We start from the raw sequence: 22,623 nt of genomic DNA, 5'->3' as shown, positions 1-22,623 counted from the left end.
GAAGACTTCCTTATTTACTGAACCAACAATGGACTTTTTGTTTTGAATTACATTTCACAGGAAAGAAAAGACCAAACATTTTTACTGCTCTGAGTCCTCTAAGCAAACTCCTGACCTGGGTGAAGTCAGTGGCAGCATTCCCACCGAACTCCACGGCCTCACAGTTCCTCAGCTGCCCACAGGTCCACTGTGCTTTTGGGTTTCATTCTGACACATGGCACTTTAAACAGAGAGGCCTTTGGGGAGGCCTGTGGAAGTGGTCTACCTGGACTTCAGCAAGGCCTTTGACACCATCCCCCACAGCAAACTGCTGGCTAAGCTGTCAGTCCGTGGCTTGGACAGCAGCACTCTGTGCTGGGTTAGGAACTGGCTGGAGGCTGAGCCCAGAGAGTGGTGGTGAATGGTGCCACAGCCAGCTGGCAGCCAGGCACCAGTGGTGTCCCCCAGGGATCAGTGCTGGGCCCTGTGCTCTTTAACATCTTCACTGATGATCTGGATGAGGGGACTGAGTCAGTCATCAGCAAGTTTGCAGATGACACCAAGTTAGGAGCAGATGTTGGTCAGTTAGAGGGTTGAAGGGCTCTGCAGAGGGACCTCGACCGACTGGACAGATGGGCAGAGTCCAATGGGATGGCATTCAACAAGTCCAAGTGCCAAGGGCTGCATTTTGGCTACGGCAATCCCATGCAGAGCTACAGGCTGGAGTCAGAGTGGCTGAGAGCTGCCAAACAGAGAGGGACCTGGGGGTGCTGGTCGACAGCCACCTGAATAAGAGCCAGCAGTGTGCCCAGGTGGCCAGGAGGGCAAATGGCATCCTGGCCTGCATTAGGAATAGTGTGGCCAGCAGGAGCAGGGAAGTCATTGTGCCCCTGTACACTGCACTGGTTAGGCCACACCTTGAGTCCTGTGTCCAGTTCTGGGCCCCTCAGTTTAGGAAGGACATTGAAATACTTGAACATGTCCAGAGAAGGGCAACAAGGTTGGGGAGAGGCCTTGAACACAAGCCCTATGAGGAGAGGCTGAGGGAGCTGGGGTTGTTTAGCCTGGAGAAGAGGAAGCTCAGGGGTGACCTCATTGCCCTCTACAGCTACCTGAGAGGTGGTTGTAGCCAGGAAGGGGTTGGCCTCTTCTCCCAGGCAACCAGCACCAGAACAAGGGGACACAGTCTCAAGCTGTGCCAGGGGAGGTTTAGACTCGAGGTGAGGAGGAAGTTCTTCACCATGCGAGTCGTTCGTCATTGGAACAGGTTGCCCAGGGAGGTGGTGGAGTCATCAACCCTGGAGGTGTTCAAGAGGGGATTGGATGTGGCACTTGGTGCCATGGTCTAGCCATGGGGTCTGTGTTGATAGGGTGGACTCGATGATCCTCGAGACCCTTTCCAACCTAAGTTATACTGTGTTATACACAGGAGAATCTTCTGCAAAGGCAGAACATGCCTCAGCCTATTTCCAGCTGTGCACAGAGAGGCTGAGAGAAGAGCATCACACACATACCCGCTGCACACGGATGCCTTGCAGCGCTGCGATTCGGCAGGGTGTGGGCTGGTTGCCGCTGCTGCCCAGTCCAAGCTGCCCATTGCCATTGTAACCCCAGACATAGACCTTAAAGAAACAGAGGAAGGGGTTTGCACTGTTTCCTACTATCTACTTTTTCTTTTCTTTTTTAAAGCAATACAACCAAATTCAGAGAGACAATAAGAGTTTTCTGCAGTGCTTCCTGTCCCCACCCATAATTTATATCGTAGTATCCTAGTATCAGTCAGGGTTGGAAGGGACCACAAGGATCAGCTAGTTCCAAGCCCCCTGCCATGGGCAGGGACACCCCATACTACATCAGCCTGGCCACAGCCTCAGCCAGCCTGGGCTTAAACACTCCAGGGACAGGGCCTCAACCACCTCCCTGCACAACCCATTCCAGGGCTTCACCACTCTCATGGGGAAGAACTTCCTCCTCACCTCCAGCCTCAATCTCCCCACCTCCAGCTTCATTCCATTCCCCCTAGTCCTAGCACTCCCTGAGATCCTGAGCAGTCCCTCCCCAGCCCTCCTGTAGGCCCCCTTCAGATACTGGAATAATATGCAGATTCACACAGAGGCACACACAGATACATATAGACATGTATCATAGAGTCATAGAATCATTAGGGTTGGAAAAGACCTCAGAGATCATCAAGTCCAACCTGTCACCCAACACCTCAGGACTAACTAAACCATGGCTTCAAGTGCCACTTCCGATCCCCTCTTGAACACCTCCAGGGATGGTGACTCCACCACCTCCCTGGGCAGCACATCCCAGTGGCCAATCTCTCTTGCTGGGGAGAACTTTCTCCTCACCTCTAGCCTAAACCTCCCCTGGTGCAGCTTGAAACTGTGTCCTGTTGTTCTGGAGCTGATTCCATGGGAGAAGAGACCAACCCCCACCTGGCTACAGCCTCCCTTCAGGGAGTTGTAGACAGCAAGAAGGTCTCCCCTGAGCCTCCTCTTCTCCAGGCTAAGCAACCCCAGCTCCCTCAGCCTCTCCTCACAGGGCTGTGCTCCAGACCCCTCCCCAGCTTTGTTGCCCATACATATATATACACACCTATGCAAACATACATATATTCATACACACATGCCTGCTTCTCTGCACTGCCAATTTTGGGTGCTGATTGTGTTTAAAATACCAACTGCACACTCAGCTAAAAGTCCATTGCTCTTTAATAGTATGTAAAACCTCAATATTTTATATACATAAGTAAGAGAGATCAGGCCCAGCCAGCATGGGTTTAGGAAGGGCAATTCTTGCCTCACCAACCTGATCTCCTTCTATGGCCAGGTGACTGCCTGGTGGATGTGGGGCAGGCTGTGGATGTGGTCTGCCTGGACCTCAGCAAGGCCTTTGACACCATCCCCCACAGGAAACTCCTGGCCAAGCTGTCAGCCCATGGCTTGGACAGCAGCACTCTGAGCTGGGTTAGGAACTGGCTGGAGGCTGAGCCCAGAGAGTGGTGGTGAATGGTGCCACAGCCAGCTGGCAGCCAGGCACCAGTGGTGTGCCCCAGGGATCAGTGCTGGGCCCCAGCCTGTTCAATATCTTTATTGATGACCTGGCTGAGGGCATTGAGTCCATCATCAGTAAATTTGCAGATGACAGCAAGCTGGGGGCAGGAGTTGATCTGCTGGAGGGTAGAGAGGCTCTGCAGAGGGACCTGGACAGGCTGGGCAGATGGGCAGAGGCCAAGGGCAGGAGATTGAACACATCCAAGTGCCAGGTTCTGCACATTGGCCACAGCAACCCCATGCAGTGCTACAGGCTGGGGTCAGAGTGGCTGAGAGCAGCCAGGCAGAGAGGGACCTGGGGGGTACTGGTCGATGGCAGGCTGAACATGAGCCTGCAGTGTGCCCAGGCAGCCAAGAGGGCCAATGGCATCCTGGCCTGCATCAGGAAGAGTGTGGCCAGCAGGAGCAGGGAGGTCATTGTGCCCCTGTACACTGCACTGGTTAGGCCACACCTTGAGTCCTGTGTCCAGTTCTGGGCCCCTCAGTATAGGAAAGAGGTTGAGTTGCTGGAAGATGTCCAGAGAAGGGTAAGAAAGCTGGGGAGGGGTCTGGAGCACAGCCCTGTGAGGAGAGGCTGAGGGAGCTGGGGTTGTTTAGCCTGTAGAAGAGGAGGCTCAGGGGAGACCTTCTTGCTCTCTACAACTCCCTGAAGTGAGGTTGTAGCCAGGTGGGGGTTGGTCTCTTCTCCCAGGCAAGCAGCACCAGAACAAGAGGACACAGTCTCAAGCTGTGCCTGCTTTTCTGCACTGCCAGTTTTGGGTGCTGTTTGTGTTTAAAGTGCCAGCTGCACACTCATCTACAGTTCTAAACTTCCACATTCCTGGGGCTCTTTAAGAGTGAGATGATGTAAAAACTTAGTATCTTATATCTATAAATAGCATAAACAGATTTGTATGGATAAATATGCATAAATATATTTGTATAAAAATATATTTGTATAGAAAGGGATATATATATATATATAATTATATATAGAATAGTAGCAAGTAATTGATTGCTAGGGCTGTTTGCCAGCACAGAGCAAATCCAGCACGTATCCTTCCCCTTGTCAAAGAGCCAATCTCTCCTTCAGAACCCCTCTAATTTTTCACAGAACAAGCCAAGCCAAGCATGAGGCAGGAAGCCATGCACAGCAGTTTGAGTGGGCTGCTAACAGCTTTATGCTCAGCATAATTAAAAAAGGAAGATCCTGAGCTCTGCTGATTTCAGTGGCATAGGTTCTGCTGCAAACACTCAACAGCTACGCAGGGGCCAACCTGAAAGCTTTGGAGCAATGGAGTGAGACAGGATGTAGGCTGTTCAAAACCTTCAGCTCATCAGGGGAGACCTTATTGCTGTCTACAACTAACTGAAGGGAAGCTGTAGCCAGGTGGGAATTGGTCTCTTCTCCCAGGCAACCAGCACCAGAACAAGAGGACACAGTCTCAAGCTGTGCCAGAGGAAGTTTAGGCTGGAGGTGAGGAAGAAATTCTTCCCAGCAAGAGAGATTGGCCATTGGAATGTGCTGCCCAGGGAGGTGGTGGAGTCACCATCCCTGGAGGTGTTTAGGAAGAGCCTGGATGAGGCACTTGGTGCCATGGTTTAGTTGATTAGATGGTGTTGGGTGATAGGTTGGACTTGATGATCTCAAAGTCCTTTTCCAACCTGGTCTATTCTATTCTATTCTATTCTATTCTATTCTATTCTATTCTATTCTATTCTATTCTATTCTATTCTATTCTAGTCTAGTCTAGTCTAGTCTAGTCTAGTCTATTCTATTCTAGTCTATTCTATTCTACTCTAGTCTATTCCATCCCATCCCATCCCATCCCATCCCATCCCATCCATCCCATCCCATCCCATTCTCTCCTATTCCATTCCATTCCATTTCTATTCTATTCTCATTTCTATTCTATTCTATTCTATTCTATTCTATTCTATTCTATTCTATTCTATTCTATTCTATTCTATTCTATTCTCATTCCATTCCATTTCCATTCTATTCCATTTCTATTCTATTTTCACACATGAGATAAATGAATCTAACATGAAGTGCTAAGTATACACATACAGCTTTGGTATGATTTAACCCCCCAAATCATTAAAACAGCCAAACATCCTGACCTTCACAATGCTATTTTTACCTCTAAGCTGTCCTCTCAAGCACATTTGCAATGTGATACTTGAATTCCTTCAACTCAAAGCCAGCTTGAACAGCTGATAGGAAGCCAGAGCTGCTAAATCTTGTGAGTAATCCAATAAATGACAAAAGCCATAAGCTCAATGTTAGTGAACAACTTTCCTGCTTTACTCTGTCCCCTTTCTCAAGAGGAAACCACAGAACTGAAAGCTGGGCTTAAGTACAGCAGAATCTGCAGAACAGTTTATGACAAAGGCTTTTTACCAGCAGTAGAACTGAACAGATCTGAGGAAGTTTGGAAAGGTTTACTTCTGCTCCTCACTGAAATGATCTACATCCCATGATATTACATAAAATTCAGTAGGAAAATTCACTTCAAGTTTCTTACCTCTCCATTCTCCACCACAGCCATAGAGCACATCTGTCCACAAGCTATATTAACTACTATTTTGTTTTGGAGGCAGCTAGTCACTCTTCGAGGAATTGATTGATTAGCTGTTGAGCCAGATCCAACTTGGCCTGAGTTGTTATAACCCCACGTGTAGACCTGTGGTAAGAGAATGGCCATGAAAGAGGGCTATGGAACATACAGTGGAAAGGAAATAGAATAGAATAGAATAGAGTAGAGTAGAATAGAATAGAGTAGAATAGAATAGAATAGAATAGAGTAGAGTAGAATAGAATAGAGTAGAATAGAATAGAATAGAATAAGAGTAGAATAGAATACAACAGAACCAGACCAGACCAGGTTGGAAGAGACCTTCAAGATCATTGTGTCCAACCCATCAACCAATCCAACCCACCTAAACAGCTAACCCATGGCACCAAGCACCCCATCAAGTCTCCTCCTGAACACCTCCAGGGATGGTGACTCCACCACCTCCCCAGGCAGCCCATTCCAATGGGCAATCACTCTCTCTGTGTAGAACTTCCTCCTAACCTCCAGCCTAAATCTCCCCTGGTGCAGCCTGAGACTGTGTCCTCTTGTTCTGGTGCTGGTTGCCTGGGAGAAGAGACCAACCCCCACCTGGCTATAACCTCCCTTCAGGGAGTTGTAGAGAGCAATAAGGTCACCCCTGAGTCTCCATCTCTCCAGGCTAAGCAACCCCAGCTCCCTCAGCCTCTCCTCACAGGGCTGTGTTCCAAGCCCCTCACCAACTTTGTTGCCCTTCTCTGGACACCTTCCAGCAACTCAACCTCCTTCCTAAACTGAGGGCCCCAGAACTGGACACAGGACTCAAGGTGTAGCCTAACCAGTGCAGTGTCCAGGGGCAGAATGACCTCCCTGCTCCTGCTGGCCACACTGTTCCTGATGCAGGCCAGGATGCCATTGGCCTTCTTGGCTGCCTGGGCACACGGCAGGCTCATGTTCAGCCTGCCATCAACCAGCACCCCCAGGTCCCTCTCTGTTTGGCTGCTCTCAGCCACTCTGACCCCATATTGAAGAGAGAAAAAAAAAGTTATATGCATTAAAAAAACCCACACAAATCACCTTTTGATTTCAAGTATTCCTTTAAAAATCTAGGAAAGCACATGGGTTTGCAATATGCCACTTACAAGATTTTATGTATTCCATTCTTAAATGTTCCTCCAATCAAAGGTGGGAGGCAATGTGGAACTGTGTTCACTTCTGGGCCCCTCAGTTTAGGAAAGATGTTGAGTTGCTGGAAGGGCAACAAAGCTGGGGAGAGGTCTGGAGCACAGCCCTGTGAGGAGAGGCTGAGGGAGCTGGGGTTGCTTAGCCTGGAGAAGAGGAGGCTCAGGGGAGACCTTCTTGCTGTCTCCAACTCCCTGAAGGGAGGTTGTAGCCAGGTGGGGGTTGGTCTCTTCTCCCAGGCAGCCAGCACCAGAAAAAGAGGACACAGTCTCAAGCTGCACCAGGGGAGGTTTAGGCTGGAGGTTAGGAAGAAGTTCTTCCCAGCAAGAGAGATTGGCCATGGGAATGTGCTGCCCAGGAAGGTGGTGGAGTCACCATCACTAAAGGTGTTTAGTAAGAGCCTGGATGAGGCACTTGGTGCCATGGTTCAGTTGATTAGATGGTGTTGGGTGATAGGTTGGACTTGATGATCTTGAAGGTCTTTTCCAACCTGGTCTATTCTATTCTATTCTATTCTATTCTATTCTATTCTATTCTATTCTATTCTATTCTATTCTATTCTATTCCATTCCATTCCATTCCATTCCATTCCATTCCATTCCATTGTATTCCACCCTATTCTATTCTATTCCATTCTACTCTATTCCATTCTATACTCTATTCCATTCCATTCCATTCCATTCCATTCCATTCCATTCCATTCCATTCCATTCCATTCCATTCCATTCCACTCCATTCCATTCCATTCCACCTTGCAGCATTAATGCAGCTGTTGTCTCTAACTTTCCAGAGGTCAAAGCAGAATAGCTAACTAGACCCAAAGAGAACCTGAAAGTACACAACAGGAAACTTTGTACTTTGCTGGGCAGAACTCCTATATGAACATGATTCATATTAAGGTCAGCTTTAATGGCACTGAGCCTGCAGGGTATAGCATAAGAAAGTTCTGGCTGCCCTCTGCAAAGAAAATATAACTTGCTTTTACAAGCAGATGTGGCACATAATCAATACCCTGCATGCATCTCAAAGCAGCTAGAGCCTAACAGGCTTTCAATTTCTATCAAACATTCAGGTTGCATCAGCCCTGTGAGGACAGCAAGGAGCAAAGCGTGATGCTCAAGGTGCAAAATGCTTTCCTGTTCCTCACTCACGTGAGTTTCATTCAGAGACAGAGAGTTAGTCCAGCTGTGCTCACCTCTCCATCAGATGTTAACACCATAGAATGATGAGAGCCACAGGCAACTTCAATGACTTTCTTGTTCACCAAGTTGGTAGAGACTTGACAGGGAATGAAGCCATGATTTGTTGTGCCATTGCCCAGCTGACTGTAGGCATTGTGACCCCAAGTATACACCTCTCCTTCTGTAACAGAAATGCAAGAAGCTAGTTGAACATCTCTTTCTCCAATGCACACACAACATGAAATGACAAACTGTGGGGTTGTTTAATCTCAGAAGAACACAGGCACATCTGAAGGGGGCCTACAGGAAGGCTGGGGAGGGACTGCTCAGGATCTCAGGGAGTGCTAGGACTAGGGGGAATGGAATGAAGCTGGAGGTGGGGAGATTGAGGCTGGAGGTGAGGAGGAAGTTCTTCCCCATGAGAGTGGTGAAGCCCTGGAATGGGTTGTCCAGGGAGGTGGTTGGGGCCCTGTCCCTGGAGGTGTTTAAGGCCAGGCTGGATGAGGCTGTGGCCAGGCTGATGTAGTGTGGGGTGTCCCTGCCCATGGCAGGGGGGTTGGAACTAGATGATCCTTGTGGTCCCTTCCAACTCTGACTGATTCTATGATACTGGAGAGGTGGGCACAAGCCAACCTCAGGAGGTTCAACAAGACCAAGGGCAGGGTCCTGCATCTGGGTGGAGGCAATCCCAGGCACAAATGCAGGCTGGGCAGGGACTGGCTGGAAAGCAGCCCTGAGGAGAGAGACTTGGGGGTGCTGGGGGAGGAGAAGCTCAACAGGAGCTCTCAGTGTGCACTTGCAGCCCACAAAGCCAATCAGATCCTGGGCTGCAGCAGGAGAAGTGTGGCCAGCAGGGCAAGGGAGGTGATCCTCCCCCTCTGCTCAGCTCTGCCGAGACCCCACCTGGAGTCCTGCCTCTAGTTCTGGAGCCCCTATTCCAAGAGGGATCTGGAGGTGCTGGAAGGTGTCCAGAGAAGGGCCAGGAGGATGAGCAGAGGGCTGGAGCACCTCTCCTGTGAGGACAGACTGAAGGAGTTGGGGCTGTTCAGTGTGGAGAAGAGAAGGCTCCCAGGTGACCTCATTGTGGCCTTCCAGGATCTGAAGGGGGCTACAGGAAGGCTGGGGAGGGACTGCTCAGGATCTCAGGGAGTGCTAGGACTAGGGGGAATGGAATGAAGCTGGAGGTGGGGAGATTGAGGCTGGAGGTGAGGAGGAAGTTCTTCCCCAGGAGAGTGGTGAAGCCCTGGAATGGGTTGTCCAGGGAGGTGGTTGGGGCCCTGTCCCTGGAGGTGTTTATGCCCAGGCTGGATGAGGCTGTGGCCAGGCTGATGTAGTGTGGGGTGTCCCTGCCCATGGCAGGGGGGTTGGAACTGGCTGATCCTTGTGGTCCCTTCCACCCCTGACTGATTCTATGATACTATGATACATAGTCTGCCCTGAAGTCTGCACAAAATGGTGGAATGGACTTGAGCATAACACCTGCCACACAGTGGCAGCACTACTGCCCTTACCTGCCTTCAGCTATTTGATCTAGACTGCTCAAAAAGGGTTTCTTTGTTGGCACAAGAATACATGGGCATAATGGAGCCACTGATTTAAAAAGCCATCAGAAGATCCAAATTGAACTGCAAAGCAAAAAGCCAAAGAAACCTTCCTCCTGTAGTAGCAAGATCAACACAGAGCTTGAAAAAGTTTGGTAGAGAACTGGCTAAGAAGAGAGCTAGCTGACACAGCAGATTCAACAGTGAAAATATGTTGGACTTGACAGCCTGGAATGCTTGTGATACTGGCCCAGACCTTTCACACCTGCTAGGCTAGTCAAAAGGGGAGTACCTGCAAAACCAGGAAGGGAGGGAATTGGATGTGGCACTTGGTGCCATGGTTTGGTGCTCATGGGGTGTTGGGTGACAGGTTGGACTTGATGATCTTGATGATCTTGATGATCTTGATGATCTTGAAGGTCTTTTCCAACCTCCAGGTGGAGTAGAGGAACTGTGCATAGAGGAACTGTGCAAACCAGTGCTCAGATCATACTTTACCTTCAGTAGCAAGAACAACATGAGGGCCACTTCCATAGCTCAGACAGGCTATCTTCTTGCCACACAGGGAGTCCAGCCTCCTTGGTTCAATAGTGCTTTGCATGTCCCCCGTGCCCAAGCACCCACTGCAGTTCATGCCAAGCACAAAAACCTGTTGTGAAAGAACCACAGAATCATAACTGGAAAGGAGGACATCCTGCACTCCATCACACAGAATCACCAAGGTTGGAAGAGACCTCGAGGATCATCGAGTCCAACCTGGCACCACAGACCTCATGACTAAACCATGGCACCAAGTGCCACATCCAATCCCCTCTTGAACACCTCCAGGGATGGTGACTCCACCACCTCCCTGGGCAGCACATTCCAATGGCCAATGACTCTCTCAGTGAAGAACTTACTCCTCACCTCGAGCTCAAACCTCCCCTGGCAGAGCTTGAGGCTGTGTCCTGTTACAGTTACTGCAACTTGCACCAAGGAGTCACCCAGCTACAGAAAACCAACATAAAATTCCTCTCCATTCAGCAGCAGAGGTCACTGCTGTCTTCTAGAGGTCAACTCCAGAGGTCAACTTCTCTGGAGAAGTTCTGTACCAGAACAAGAGGACACAGTCTCAAGCTGTGCCAGGGGAAGTTTAGGCTGGAGGTGAGGAGAAAATTCATCACTGAGAGAGTTGTTTGCCATTGGAATGTGCTGCCCAGGGAGGTGGTAGAGTCACCATCCCTGGAGGTGTTCAAGAGGGGATTGGATGTGGCACCTGGTGCCATGGTCTAGTCATGAGGTCTGTGGTGACAGGTTGGACTCAATGACCTTTGAGGTCTCTTCCAACCTTGGTGATACTGTGATACTGGGGACTTCCAAGACCCATCTGGATGTGTTCCTGTGTGACCCATGCTGGATTCTGTGGCCCAGCTCTGTCAGGGGGGTTGGACTAGATGATCTCCAGAGGTCCCTTCCAACCCCTAATACCCTGTGATGCTGTGAACTAGTCCAACCCCCAGCTCAACACAGGTCTAAACAGATCAGTTGGCTCAAGGCCATGTCCAGCCAAGTCGTGAACATCCTTGAGGAAAAAAGATGGAATGGAATGGAATGGAATGGCATGGAATGGCATGGAATGGCATGGAATAGAATGGACTAGAATAGAATAGAATAGAATAGAATAGAATAGAATAGAATAGACCAGGTTGGAAGAGACCAAGAGCTAACCACTTTCATGGATGTTTTTTTCCCTAACACTGAAGCAGAATCTTTCATCTTCCAGCTTGCATTCACTGCATCACATCCTGCCACTATGCACCTTCAAGAAATGTCTGACCCCCACCTTGTTTTCATCCCCTCATTGTGGCAGGATGCTATTAATTCACAGTGAAAATGTTTCAGCAGCAAAGCAATCAGGGATTTCTGCATGCAGTTTTGTCATAGTATCATAGTATCAGTCAGGGTTGAAAGGGACAAGAAGGATCACCTAGTTCGAACCCCAACTTCTCCTGCTGCAGCCCAGGATCTGATTGGCTCTCTGGGCTGCAAGTGCACACTGAGAGCTCCTGCTGAGCTTCTCCTCCCCCAGCACCCCCAAGTCTCTCTCCTCAGGGCTGCTTTCCAGCCAGTCCCTGCCCAGCCTGCATTTGTGCCTGGGATTGCCTCCACCCAGCTGCAGGACCCTGCCCTTGCTCTTGTTGAACCTCCTGAGGTTGGCTTGTGCCCACCTCTCCAGCCTGTCCAGGTCCCTCTGGATGGATCCCTTCCCTCCAGCCTGTCTGCTGCACCACACAGCTTGGTGTCATCAGCAAACCTGCTGAGGGTGCACTCAGTGCCACTGTCCATGGCACCCACAAAGATGTTGAACAAGCCTGGTCCCAGGAGTGATCCCTGAGGGACTCTGCTTGTCCCTGGCCTCCACTGGGACATGGAGCCATGGACAGCCACTCTTTGGGTGCAGCCATCAAGCCAGTTCCTTATCCATCCAGTGGTCACCCATCACACCCATGTGTCACCAGCCTGGAGACCTGGCTGTGGTGCAGGACAGTGTCGAAGGCTTTGCTCAGCTCCAGCCAAACGACATCAGTTGATTGCCCCTCATCTATCCATGTTGTCAACTGCTCAGTGAAGGCCATCAGGTTGGTCAGGCAGGATTTGCCCTTGGCAAAGCCATGCTGACTGTTCCCAATCACCTCTTCACTATTCTTCTGAGCCAGCAGTGCCTCCAGGAGGATCTGCTCCATGATCTTTCCGGGCACAGAGGTGAGACTGCCTGGCCTGGAGTTCCCTGGTTCCTCCTTCTTACCCTGTTTGCAAATGGGGGTACCACAGTGTACCTTTGTCAAGGTGTACTGTGATAGCCCTGGCTTTCAGAACAGCTTGATGCACAGGTGACCAAACATGTCATGTTCACAGAGACTCTTGGATAACTACCTCATCATTTTCAGTTGCATACAGCACTTCATTGCCGGCACTGCCAAATACGCAGGCTTGACGAATCAGCTTCAGCTCTTCTTGGGAGCAGAGAGAAAAAATGGGCCACTTTCCAACATCCAGCATCTTCAGGGCTGACAGTAATGATGCCTCCAAGACCTGATATTATAAAAACAACATGTTAACAAATACCCAGACACAGAGAGAGATGTCTAGTCATGAGGTGTGTGGTGACAGGCTGGACTCGATGATCTTCGAGGTCTCTTCCACCCTTGGTGATCCTGTGATCTTTGCACAGTAAAAAGGAACACCTGGAGAAACATCACCATCTCCTTTTTCAGCCACTAACCAGGATTTTCATTCTAGAACAATACTGAAGGGAAGCCATTAAAATAAATGCACAGAATATACTGTGGGCCAGAAAGAAAGGATCTGTGTGCAGGGAGAAAAGTACCATAGCAGAGGTTAGATGGGGAGCTTGTAGTTTCACTGTATTCATAAAACAGAGAATCGATAAGGTTGGAAAAGACCTCAGGGATCATCAAGTCCAACCTAGCACCCAACACCTCAGGACTAACTAAACCATGGCACCAAGTGCCACATCCAATCCCCTCTTGAACACCTCCAGGGACAGGGACGCCACCACCTCCCCAGGCAGCACATTCCAACGGCTAACAACTCTCTCTGTGAAGAACTTTCTCCTCACCTCAAGCCCAAACTTCCCCTGGCACAGCTTAGGACTGCGTTCTCTTGTTCCATTGGTGATTGCCTGGGAGAAGAGACCAACCCCCACCTGGATACAACTTCCCTTCAGGGAGTTGTAGACACCAAGAAGGTCTCCCCTGAGCCTCCTCTTCTCCAGGCTAAGCAACCCCAGCTCCCTCAGCCTCTCCTCACAGGGCTTGTGCTCAAGGCCTCTCCCCAGCCTCACTGCTCTTCTCTGGAACTACCTGAAGGCTGGATGTTAGGAAGAAGTTCTTCCCAGCAAGAGAGATTGGCCATTGGAATGTGTTGCCCAGGGAGGTGGTGGAGTCACCATCACTGGAGGTGTTTAGGAAGAGCCTGGACGGGGTGCTTGGTGCCATGGTTTAGTTGATTAGGTGGTATTGGATGATAGGTTGGACTTGATGATCTCAGAGGTCTTTTCCAACCTGGTCTGGTCTAGTCTAGTCTAGCCTAGTCTATTCTATTTTGTTGAAACCATGAAGCTGGAACATGCAACTTTAGAACTTTAAACTAAACTAAAGTCAGCCTTCTAAGCCAAAGGAGCAATTCACCCTAATTAAAATGAATATATTGTTCTCCTAATCATTTATGGGTTGTGTAAGCAACATTTGTGTTGCTGGTATCTTTTTGCTACCTATAGCTTTGGTTTTCTGCTTGCCTTGAAAGCTACTAGCATGCACTCCACTACTGATTAATGGAACCAAAATTCTTCCTTTTGGGTAGAGCAGTACAGAGTTCTCAAAACAAATGCCCACACTGACCTTGACACTGACTCCTTGAGAAGGATGAGATTCATCCTCCATATGGATTTGTACTTGGGTTCCCCTGCAGAGAGAGAGAGCTGTGGTTAAAAACACCAAATCATATTGCTGCAACAATACTTTAACTTAACTGAAAGCAGAACTATTTGGGGTGAAGAAACACACAACACAAAGCTCAGTGGGAAGGGAAGGGAAGGGAAGGGAAGGGAAGGGAAGGGAAGGGAAGGGAAGGGAAGGGAAGGGAAGGGAAGGGAAGGGAAGGGAAGGGAAGGGAAGGGAAGGGAAGGGAAGGGAAGGGAAGGGAAGGGAAGGGAAGGGAAGGGAAGGGAAGGGAAGGGAAGGGAAGGGAAGGGAAGGGAAGGGAAGGGAAGGGAAGGGAAGGGAAGGGAAGGGAAGGGAAGGGAAGGGAAGGGAAGAACCCCAACCCAGGTGGAGGTTGGTCTCTTCTCCCAGGCAACCAGCACCACAGCAAGAGGACACAGTCTGAAGCTGCACCAGAGGAGGTTTAGGCTGGATGTTAGGAAGAAGTTCTTCCCAGCAAGAGAGATTGGCCATTGGAATGTGCTGCCCAGGGAGGTGGTGGAGTCACCATCCCTGGAGGTGTTTAGGAAGAGCCTGGATGAGGCACTTGGTGCCATGGTTTAGTTGATTAGATGGTGCTGGGTGATAGGTTGGACTTGATGATCTCAAAGTCCTTTTCCAACCTGGTCTATCCTACTGTATTCTGTTGTATTCTGTTGTATTCTGTTCTATTCTATTCTATTCTATTCTATTCTATTCTATTCTATTCTATTCTATTCTATTCTATTCTATTCTATTCTATTCTATTCTATCCTATCCTATCCCATCCTATCCCATCCTATCCCATTCTATCCCATTCTATCCCATTCCATTCCATTCCACTCCATTCCATTCCACTTGCTCTCTGAGGTCAGAAGAATCTATTCTATTCCATTCTGAACAAAACAAACAAACAGCACAGTATCTTCATGAAAGAAATAATCAAGAAAGTACCCTGTACATTGGAGTACTTCAGGTACAGCAGAAGAACCTACCCTAGCTATTTCAGACAAGTTCCTGGGGTTGTTCACCTACTAAATGCTATAACATGCTAGCAGTTGCTCAGAAACCACTCTTTAAGATACCTACCCAGTATGTTCTAAAAAGAAAAGGCCATACTTGAGAAAGCAAAAAGGTAAGCAAGCAATGTATCTCATGTATTAAAACATTACACACATTGACTTGCTGGAAGGTGTCCAGAGAAGGGCAACAAAGTTGGTGAGGGGCTTGGAACACAGCCCTGTGAGGAGAGGCTGAGGGAGCTGGGGTTGCTTAGCCTGGAGGAGACTCAGGGGTGACCTTATTGCTGTCTAAAGCTCCCTGAAGGGAGGTTGTAGACAGGCAGAAGTTGGTCTCTTCTCCCAGGCAACCAGCACCAGAACAAGAGGTCACAGTCTCAGGCTGTGCCAGGGGAGGTTTAGGCCGGAGGTTAGGAGGAGGCTCTACGGAGAGAGAGTGATTGCCCATTGGAATGGGCTGCCTGGGGAGGTGGTGGAGTCACCATCCCTGGAGGTGTTCAGGAGGAGACTTGATGGGGTGCTTGGTGCCATGGGTTAGTTGTTTAGGTGGTGTTGGATGATAGGTTGGACACCACCACCTCCCTGGGCAGCCCATTCCAATGGGCAATCACTCGCTCTGTGTAGAACTTCTTCCTAACCTCCAGCCTAAACCTCCCCTGGCGCAGCCTGAGACTGAGTTAAGGAACACAACAGTTGTAATAGCTGAGTTTTATTAGCAGTCTAAGACTATGCAGTCCTAAATATTTAGAGAGGTTCACAGACTCAGTTGAAGGTAAACACGCTCGTAGATTGTCTCTCTAGGAACTTGGCAAGCAAACAAACATTTTCAGAACTCCACTCAGCATTTCCTCCCACTTCATTGGAGCATTTGTGAAACTCAACAGCTGAATCAAAGCTCTGGCTGGAGTTTCTTCCCCAAGGACCCCAACCAGAGGCTTGGGAAAATTAGAAAGAAAAAGTCATAAACAAGGGGACTGGCTGACACTTCTAGGAAAAGGGAAGGGGAGCAAACCTGAAGGGAGGTTGCAGCCAGGTGGGGGTTGGTCTCTTCTCCCAGGCAAGCAGCACCAGAACAAGAGGACACAGTCTCAAGCTGCGCCATGGGAGGTTTAGGCTGGAGAAATTCTTCACAGAAAGAGAGATTGGCCATTGGAATGTGCTGCTGTGGTTTAGGCTGGATGTTAGGAAGAAGTTCTTCACAGAAAGAGTGATTGGCTGCCCAGGGAGGTGGTGGAGTCACCATCCCTGGAGTTGTTTAGGAAGAGCCTGGATGGGGTGCTTGGTTGCATGGTTTAGTTGATTAGATGGTGTTGGGTGATAGGTTGGATGCTATGATCTTGAAGGTATTTCCAACCTGGTTCATTCTATTCTATTCTTCTCTTCTCTTCTATTCTATTCTACTCTATTCCATTCCATTCCATTCCATTCCATTCCATTCCATTCCATTCCATTCCATTCCATTCCATTCCATTCCATTCCATTCAGGAGGAGACTGGATGGGGTGCTTGGTTGCATGGTTTAGTTGATTAGATGGTGTTGGGTGATAAGTTGGACTCAATGATCTCGAGGGTCTTTTCCAACCTGGTTGACTTCTATTCTATTCTATTCTATTCTATTCTATTCTATTCTATTCTATTCTATTCTATTCTATTCTATCCCATTCCATTCCATTCCATCCTATTCTATTCCATTCTATTCTATTCTATTCCATTCCATACCATTCCATTCCATGCCATTCTATTCCATTCCATTCCATTCTATTCTATTCTATTCTATTCTATTCTATTCTATTCTATTCTATTCTATTCTATTCTATTCTATTCTATTCTATTCTAATTCTATTCTATTCTATTCTATTCCATTCCATTCCATTCCATCCTATTCTATTCTATCCCATCCCATCCCATCCCATCCCATCCCATCCCATCCCATCCCATCCCACTCTAAAAGAATGTAATCTTCTCTGATATTCTCAATTTCTCAGCCATTTCCTATCACAGTTGTGTTGAAGTGATGCTAACTCATCCAGGTGGTCTTGCAGTAGAAGACAGTTACTCTTATTAAACAGGTCACGTTCCCCTTCCAGCCCATCTTCCTTTACAATGAAATGTCATTCCTTGGTCAGGCGTGGACAATGATTTGCCAGCACTTAGCTTGTCATTTATTCTTCCACTGATGCGGCATTTCCCGTTGCCAAGAAACTGCAGACCTTGAGAAACAGTAAATGGCTGGTTGAAAATCTGCTAACTCCAGCTAGAGCAGAGTGTTCCCTCCTTCACTTCTTGTTTCCTGACACCACACAGGGATTTCTTGGCTCCGGATGCAAGCTCCGCTGGCTGCCTACTAATTGCAAGAGCAAATTTGCATGCAGAGTAGAGGCCAGATCCAAGAAAGTCTGGAAAGACTGAGTTATTTACAGTCTGAAAGACTGACATCCTTCACCTTGCAAAGTAGGCAGGTGCTAACAGAAATTTCTAACTGGAATTATCTGAGATAAAACAGCTTTGTTCTAATGATAGGTTGGACACGATGATCTTGAAGCTCTCTTCCACAGTATCACAGTATCACAGAATCACCAAGGTTGGAAGAGACCTCGAGGGTCATCGAGTCCAACCTGTCACCACAGACCTCATGACTAGACCATGGCACCAAGTGCCACGTCCAATCCCCTCTTGAACACCTCCAGAGACAGGGACTCCACCACCTCCCCGGGCAGCACATTCCAATGACGAATGACTCGCTCAGTGAAGAACTTTCTCCTCACCTCCAGCCTAAACCTCCACTGGAGCAGCTTGAGACTGTGTCCTCTTGCTCTGGTGCTGGTTGCCTGAGAGAAGAGGCCAACCCCCACCTGGCTACAGCCACCTTTCAGGTAGTTGTAGAGGGCAATGAGGTCACCCCTGAGCCTCCTCTTCTCCAGGCTAAACAACCCCAGCTCCCTCAGCCTCTCCTCACAGGGCTGTACTCAAGGCCTCTCTCCAGCCTTGTTGCCCTTCTCTGGACACCTTCAAGTGTCTCAACCTCCTTCCTAAACTGAGGGGCCCAGAACTGGACACAGGACTCAAGCTGTGGCCTAACCAATGCTGAGTCCAGGGGCAGAATGACCTCCCTGCTCCTGCTGGCCACACTGTTCCTAATACAGGCCAGGATGCCATTGGCCTTCTTGGCCACCCGGGCACACTGCTGGCTCATGTTTAGGTGGCTGTTGATCAGCACCTCCAGGTCCCTCTCTGTTTGGCTGCTCTCCAGCCACTCTGACCCCAGCCTGGTTTATTCTATTCCAACCTGGTTTATTCTATCCTATTCTATTCTAATATCCAGTGACAAAACTTCAGCCAAAAGCATCTTTTCTACCACGGCCTCTCTCTAGCAGACATCCAGTTTCACCTGTTGGTTACAGGGACAGACCTTCAGCATAACCACACAAAAGTTTTCAGAAGCCCATCCAGGTTGGAAAAGACCTTTGAGATCATCAAGTCCAACCTATCACCCAACACCATCTAATCAACTAAACCATGGCACCAAGTGCCTCAGCCATTCTCCTCTTAAACACCTCCAGTGATGGTGACTCCACCACGTCCCCAGGCAGCACATTCCAATGGCCAGTCAATCTCTCTGTGTAGAACTTCTTCCTAACATCCAGCCTAAACCTCCCCTGGCACAGCTTGAGACTGTGTCCTCTTGTTCTGGTGCTGGCTGCCTGGCAGAAGAAACCAACCCCCTCCTGGCTACAACCTCCCTTTAGGTAGACAGCAAGAAGGTCTCCCCTGAGCCTCCTTTTCTCCAGACTAAGCAACCCTCTGCATGCTTCACACGCCCTGTGCACGCTTGCCACTGTGAGCTTCACATGCCCTGTGCACACTTCACACGCCCTGTGCACGCTTGCCACTGTGAGCTTCACATGCCCTGTGCACACTTCACATGCCCTGTGCACACTTCACACGCCCTGTGCACGCTTGCCACTGTGAGCTTCACATGCCCTGTGCACACTTCACATGCCCTGTGCACGCTTGCCACTGTGAGCTTCACACGCCCCCACGCACACTTCACATGCCTTGTGCACGCTTCACACGTTCCATGTACGCTTGCCACTGCGAGCTTCACACGCCCTGTGCACGCTTCACACGCCCTGTGCACGCTTCACATGCCCTGTGCACGCTTGCCACTGTGAGCTTCACACACCCTGTGCACGCTTCACATGCCCTGTGCACGCTTCACATGCCCTGTGCACGCTTGCCACTGTGAGCTTCACACGCCCTGTGCACACTTCACACGCCCTGTGCACGCTTCACATGCCCTGTGCACGCTTGCCACTGTGAGCTTCACACACCCTGTGCACGCTTCACATGCCCTGTGCACGCTTCACATGCCCTGTGCACGCTTGCCACTGTGAGCTTCACACGCCCTGTGCACACTTCACACGCCCTGTGCACGCTTCACATGCCCTGTGCACGCTTCACACGTTCCATGTACACTTGCCACTGCGAGCTTCACACGCCCTGTGCACGCTTCACATGCCCTGTGCATGCTTCACATGCCCTGTGCACGCTTGCCACTGTGAGCTTCACATGCCCTGTGCACACTTCACATGCCCTGTGCACGCTTCACACGCCCTGTGCACGCTTGCCACTGTGAGCTTCACACACCCTGTGCACGCTTCACATGCCCTGTGCACGCTTGCCATTGCGAGCTTCACACACCCTGTGCACGCTTCACACGCCCCCTGCATGCTTCACACGCCCTGTGCACGCTTCACACGCCCCCTGCATGCTTCACACGCCCTGTGCACGCTTCACACGCCCCCTGCATGCTTCACACGCCCTGTGCACGCTTCACACGCCCTGTGCACGCTTCACACGCCCCCTGCATGCTTCACACGCCCTGTGCACGCTTCACACGCCCCCTGCATGCTTCACACGCCCTGTGCACGCTTCACACGCCCCCTGCATGCTCCACACGCCCTGTGCACACTTGCCACTGCGAGCTTCACACGCCCTGTGCACACTTCACACACCCCCTGCATGCTTCACACGTCCTGTGCACGCTTGCCACTGTGAGATTCACACGCCCCATGCACGCTTCACACGCCCTGTGCACGCTTGCCACTGTGAGCTTCACACGCCCTGTGCACGCTTGCCACTGTGAGCTTCACATGCCCCACGCACACTTCACACGCCCTGTGCACGCTTGCCACTGAGCTTCACACGCCCTGTGCAAGCTTCGCACGCCCCATGCACGCTTGTCACTGCGCACTTCACCCGCCCCGTGCACGCTTGCAGAGGTCTCCAACACGCACGACTTTCACTCCTGGCAAAAGCAGCCAACACGCTGTTAGCAGCCGCTCACAAACCAGCTCCGTGGGCAACAGGGCAACACAGCACCGCACCGGACCCCACCACGCAAAACAGGCGCCAGCATCTTTCCCTAATCCTTACTCCCTAGCTACGAGCGCGAGTGGGGCGGCGGCAGAGCGGAAGAAAGCCGCCGCGCCCGGACACGGCCAGGCTTCGAGGGGAGGCTGCGGCAGGCCCCAGCCCCCGCACCCCGCAGATGGCTGCCGCCGCCCCGCCCCGCCGCGCGTCCGCAGCCAACGGTGGCGGGCGCTGGGCGGGTAGCGATCGAGCGCGCCGCACCCCCCTCCCGCCGGCGGCGGCGGCTGGCGCGATGCGGGGCGGGGACGCGCGCCACAGCCCCGCGTCACGGTGCCAGCCGCCGCCCGGCAGCCGGCGGCCGTGCCGCGGGGTCTCCGCAGCGGGGAGCGCGCAGGGCTCTGCCCGCGGGAAGGGGGCGGAGGAGGGCGGGGGGCCGGCGGCGGCGATCTCCTTCCTCCGTCACTTACCTTCCCCCCGAGCGGCGGCGGCGGCCGCGGCTCCTCCCTCCAGTGACACAAGGGGAAGATGCCGCTGCGCTCCGGCGCCTCCTCGACAGCGAAGGGATGGGGGGAGGGAAGGGGCTTAGCGCCTCCCAGGGATCCACCTACTGCAGCGGCGGCGTGGGAAGCGTCAGCCGCTGTCCTCCCAGCCCAGGCGTGCTACGGCTGCTGGGAAGGCTGCCCAGGGGGTGCTGCGCCGAGCTGCAGAGTGGGTTTCTTTCTACCAAGCAGTGCTTCATTCCTGCTGAGCCGAGGCGACGAGCAGCCAAGAGAATGCCTGTGTCCTCCCTGCCAAGGCCTGTGTGGCTGCCTTGGGAGGATGTAGCTGCTCAGAAAGAGCATGGCATTGAGGGATGCAGCAGCACTTTCCACCCAGCCTCGGGCTGCTGCCTGGGGCTAAATGCATGTGACAGCACCACACGGTGAGAGACACATGGTCAAAGATGACAGTTAAGGGAACGTCAAACATTGCTACACTGTTCTGACGTGCAATCATATTCTTCTCATCCCCAGGTGGAATCGTAGTATGATAGTGTCAGTCAGGATTGGAAGGGACCACAAGGATCAGCTAGTTCCAACCCCCCTGCCATGGGCAGGGACACCCCATACTAGATCAGCCTGGCCAGAGCCTCGACCAGCCTGCTCTTAAACACCGGAATGAGGGAACAAAGCTGGGTTTCTGTTGCTCCTAACGCTTGTGCTTAAAATGATGCAGTCCCAAAAATGACATACGTGAAAAATTTAGAATAGAATTAACCAGGTTGGAAAAGAACTTCGAGATCACTGAGTCCAACCTATCACCCAACACCATCTGATCAAATAAACCATGGCACCAAGTGCCTCATCCAGTCTCTCCTTAAACACCTCCGGAGATGGTGACTCCACCACCTCCCCGGGTAGCACATTCCAATGGCCAATCTCTCCTGGGAAGAATTGCTTCCTAACAGAACAAGAGGACACGGTCTCAGGCTGTGCCAGGGGAGGTTTAGGCTGGAGGTGAGGAGGAAGTTCTACACAGAGAGAGTGATTGCCCATGGGAATGGGCTGCCTGGGGAGGTGGTGGAGTCACCATCACTGGAGGTATTCAGGAGGAGACTTGATGGGGTGCTTGGTGCCATGGGTTAGTTGATTAGATGGTGTTGGGTGATAGGTTGGACTCGATGGTCTCAAAGTTATTTTCCAACCTGGTTATTTCTATTCTATTCTATTCTATTCTATTCTATTCTATTCTATTCTATTCTATTCTATTCTATTCTATTCTATTCCATTCCATTCCATTCCATTCCATTCCATTCCATTCCATTCCATTCCATTCCATTCCATTCCATCCTATCCTATCCTATCCTATCCTATCCTATCCTATCCTATCCTATCCTATCCTATCCTATCCTATCCTATCCTATCTTGATATCTCCATCCAATGTGTTTACAAATAGACTTTCAGTCACAGATGTCCCTGAAGTATCTGAGCCAGTGTCAGGGGTTTCGATACTTCCTAGAGGACAAGGCAGTTTTAAACTGACAGATCATTTTGGGGCTTGCTACAAAACCCCTGGACTTCTGTAGTCGTCATTCAGTAGTTGCAATTTTCTCTGCTTGAGCCCAGCTTGGACAGAGCTGGCAGAGATGCAGACTTTATTTAGAACCTTTATTTAGAATAAACCAAACCAGGTTGGAAGAGACCTTCAAGATCATCATCTCCAACCCATCAACCAATCCAACCCACCCAAACAGCTAACCCATGGCACCAAGCACCCCATCAAGTCTCCTCCTGAACACCTCCAATGATGGTGACT

General features: G+C 50.5%; 2 protein-coding genes across 6 annotated transcripts in view; one reads left to right on the top strand and one right to left on the bottom strand.

The window, feature by feature from the left end:
• The window catches only part of LOC137454897 (RCC1 and BTB domain-containing protein 2), a 42,126-nt gene extending 21,250 nt beyond the window's left edge, over window positions 1–20,876 (bottom strand). For 2 of the 5 annotated variants that reach the window (XM_068165283.1, XM_068165282.1), the window contains exons 1-7: window positions 20,795–20,876; window positions 13,877–13,940; window positions 12,390–12,548; window positions 9,975–10,125; window positions 7,950–8,116; window positions 5,546–5,704; window positions 1,494–1,601 (exon numbers count right to left, since the gene is read on the bottom strand). In XM_068165283.1, the coding sequence (XP_068021384.1) occupies window positions 1,494–1,601; window positions 5,546–5,704; window positions 7,950–8,116; window positions 9,975–10,125; window positions 12,390–12,548; window positions 13,877–13,918 (786 nt within the window). In that variant the 5' untranslated portion in view covers window positions 13,919–13,940; window positions 20,795–20,876. Of the gene's footprint in view, window positions 1–1,493; window positions 1,602–5,545; window positions 5,705–7,949; window positions 8,117–9,974; window positions 10,126–12,389; window positions 12,549–13,876; window positions 13,941–20,390; window positions 20,456–20,794 lie in introns of those variants that run through there. The other 3 variants (XM_068165285.1, XM_068165286.1, XM_068165284.1) reach the window with 3 other exon arrangements.
• The window catches only part of SETDB2 (SET domain bifurcated histone lysine methyltransferase 2), a gene marked incomplete at its 5' end in the record, with an annotated part of 260,530 nt that overhangs the window by 160,667 nt on the left and 77,240 nt on the right, over window positions 1–22,623 (top strand).

The sequence above is a fragment of the Melanerpes formicivorus genome, unplaced genomic scaffold (genome assembly GCF_026170545.1).
Source record: "Melanerpes formicivorus ecotype bairdi unplaced genomic scaffold, bMelFor1.0.p_v2 SCAF_87, whole genome shotgun sequence".
In the NCBI taxonomy this organism is placed as follows: domain Eukaryota; kingdom Metazoa; phylum Chordata; class Aves; order Piciformes; family Picidae; genus Melanerpes; species Melanerpes formicivorus.
This window is presented reverse-complemented; position numbering and strand designations above follow the sequence as displayed.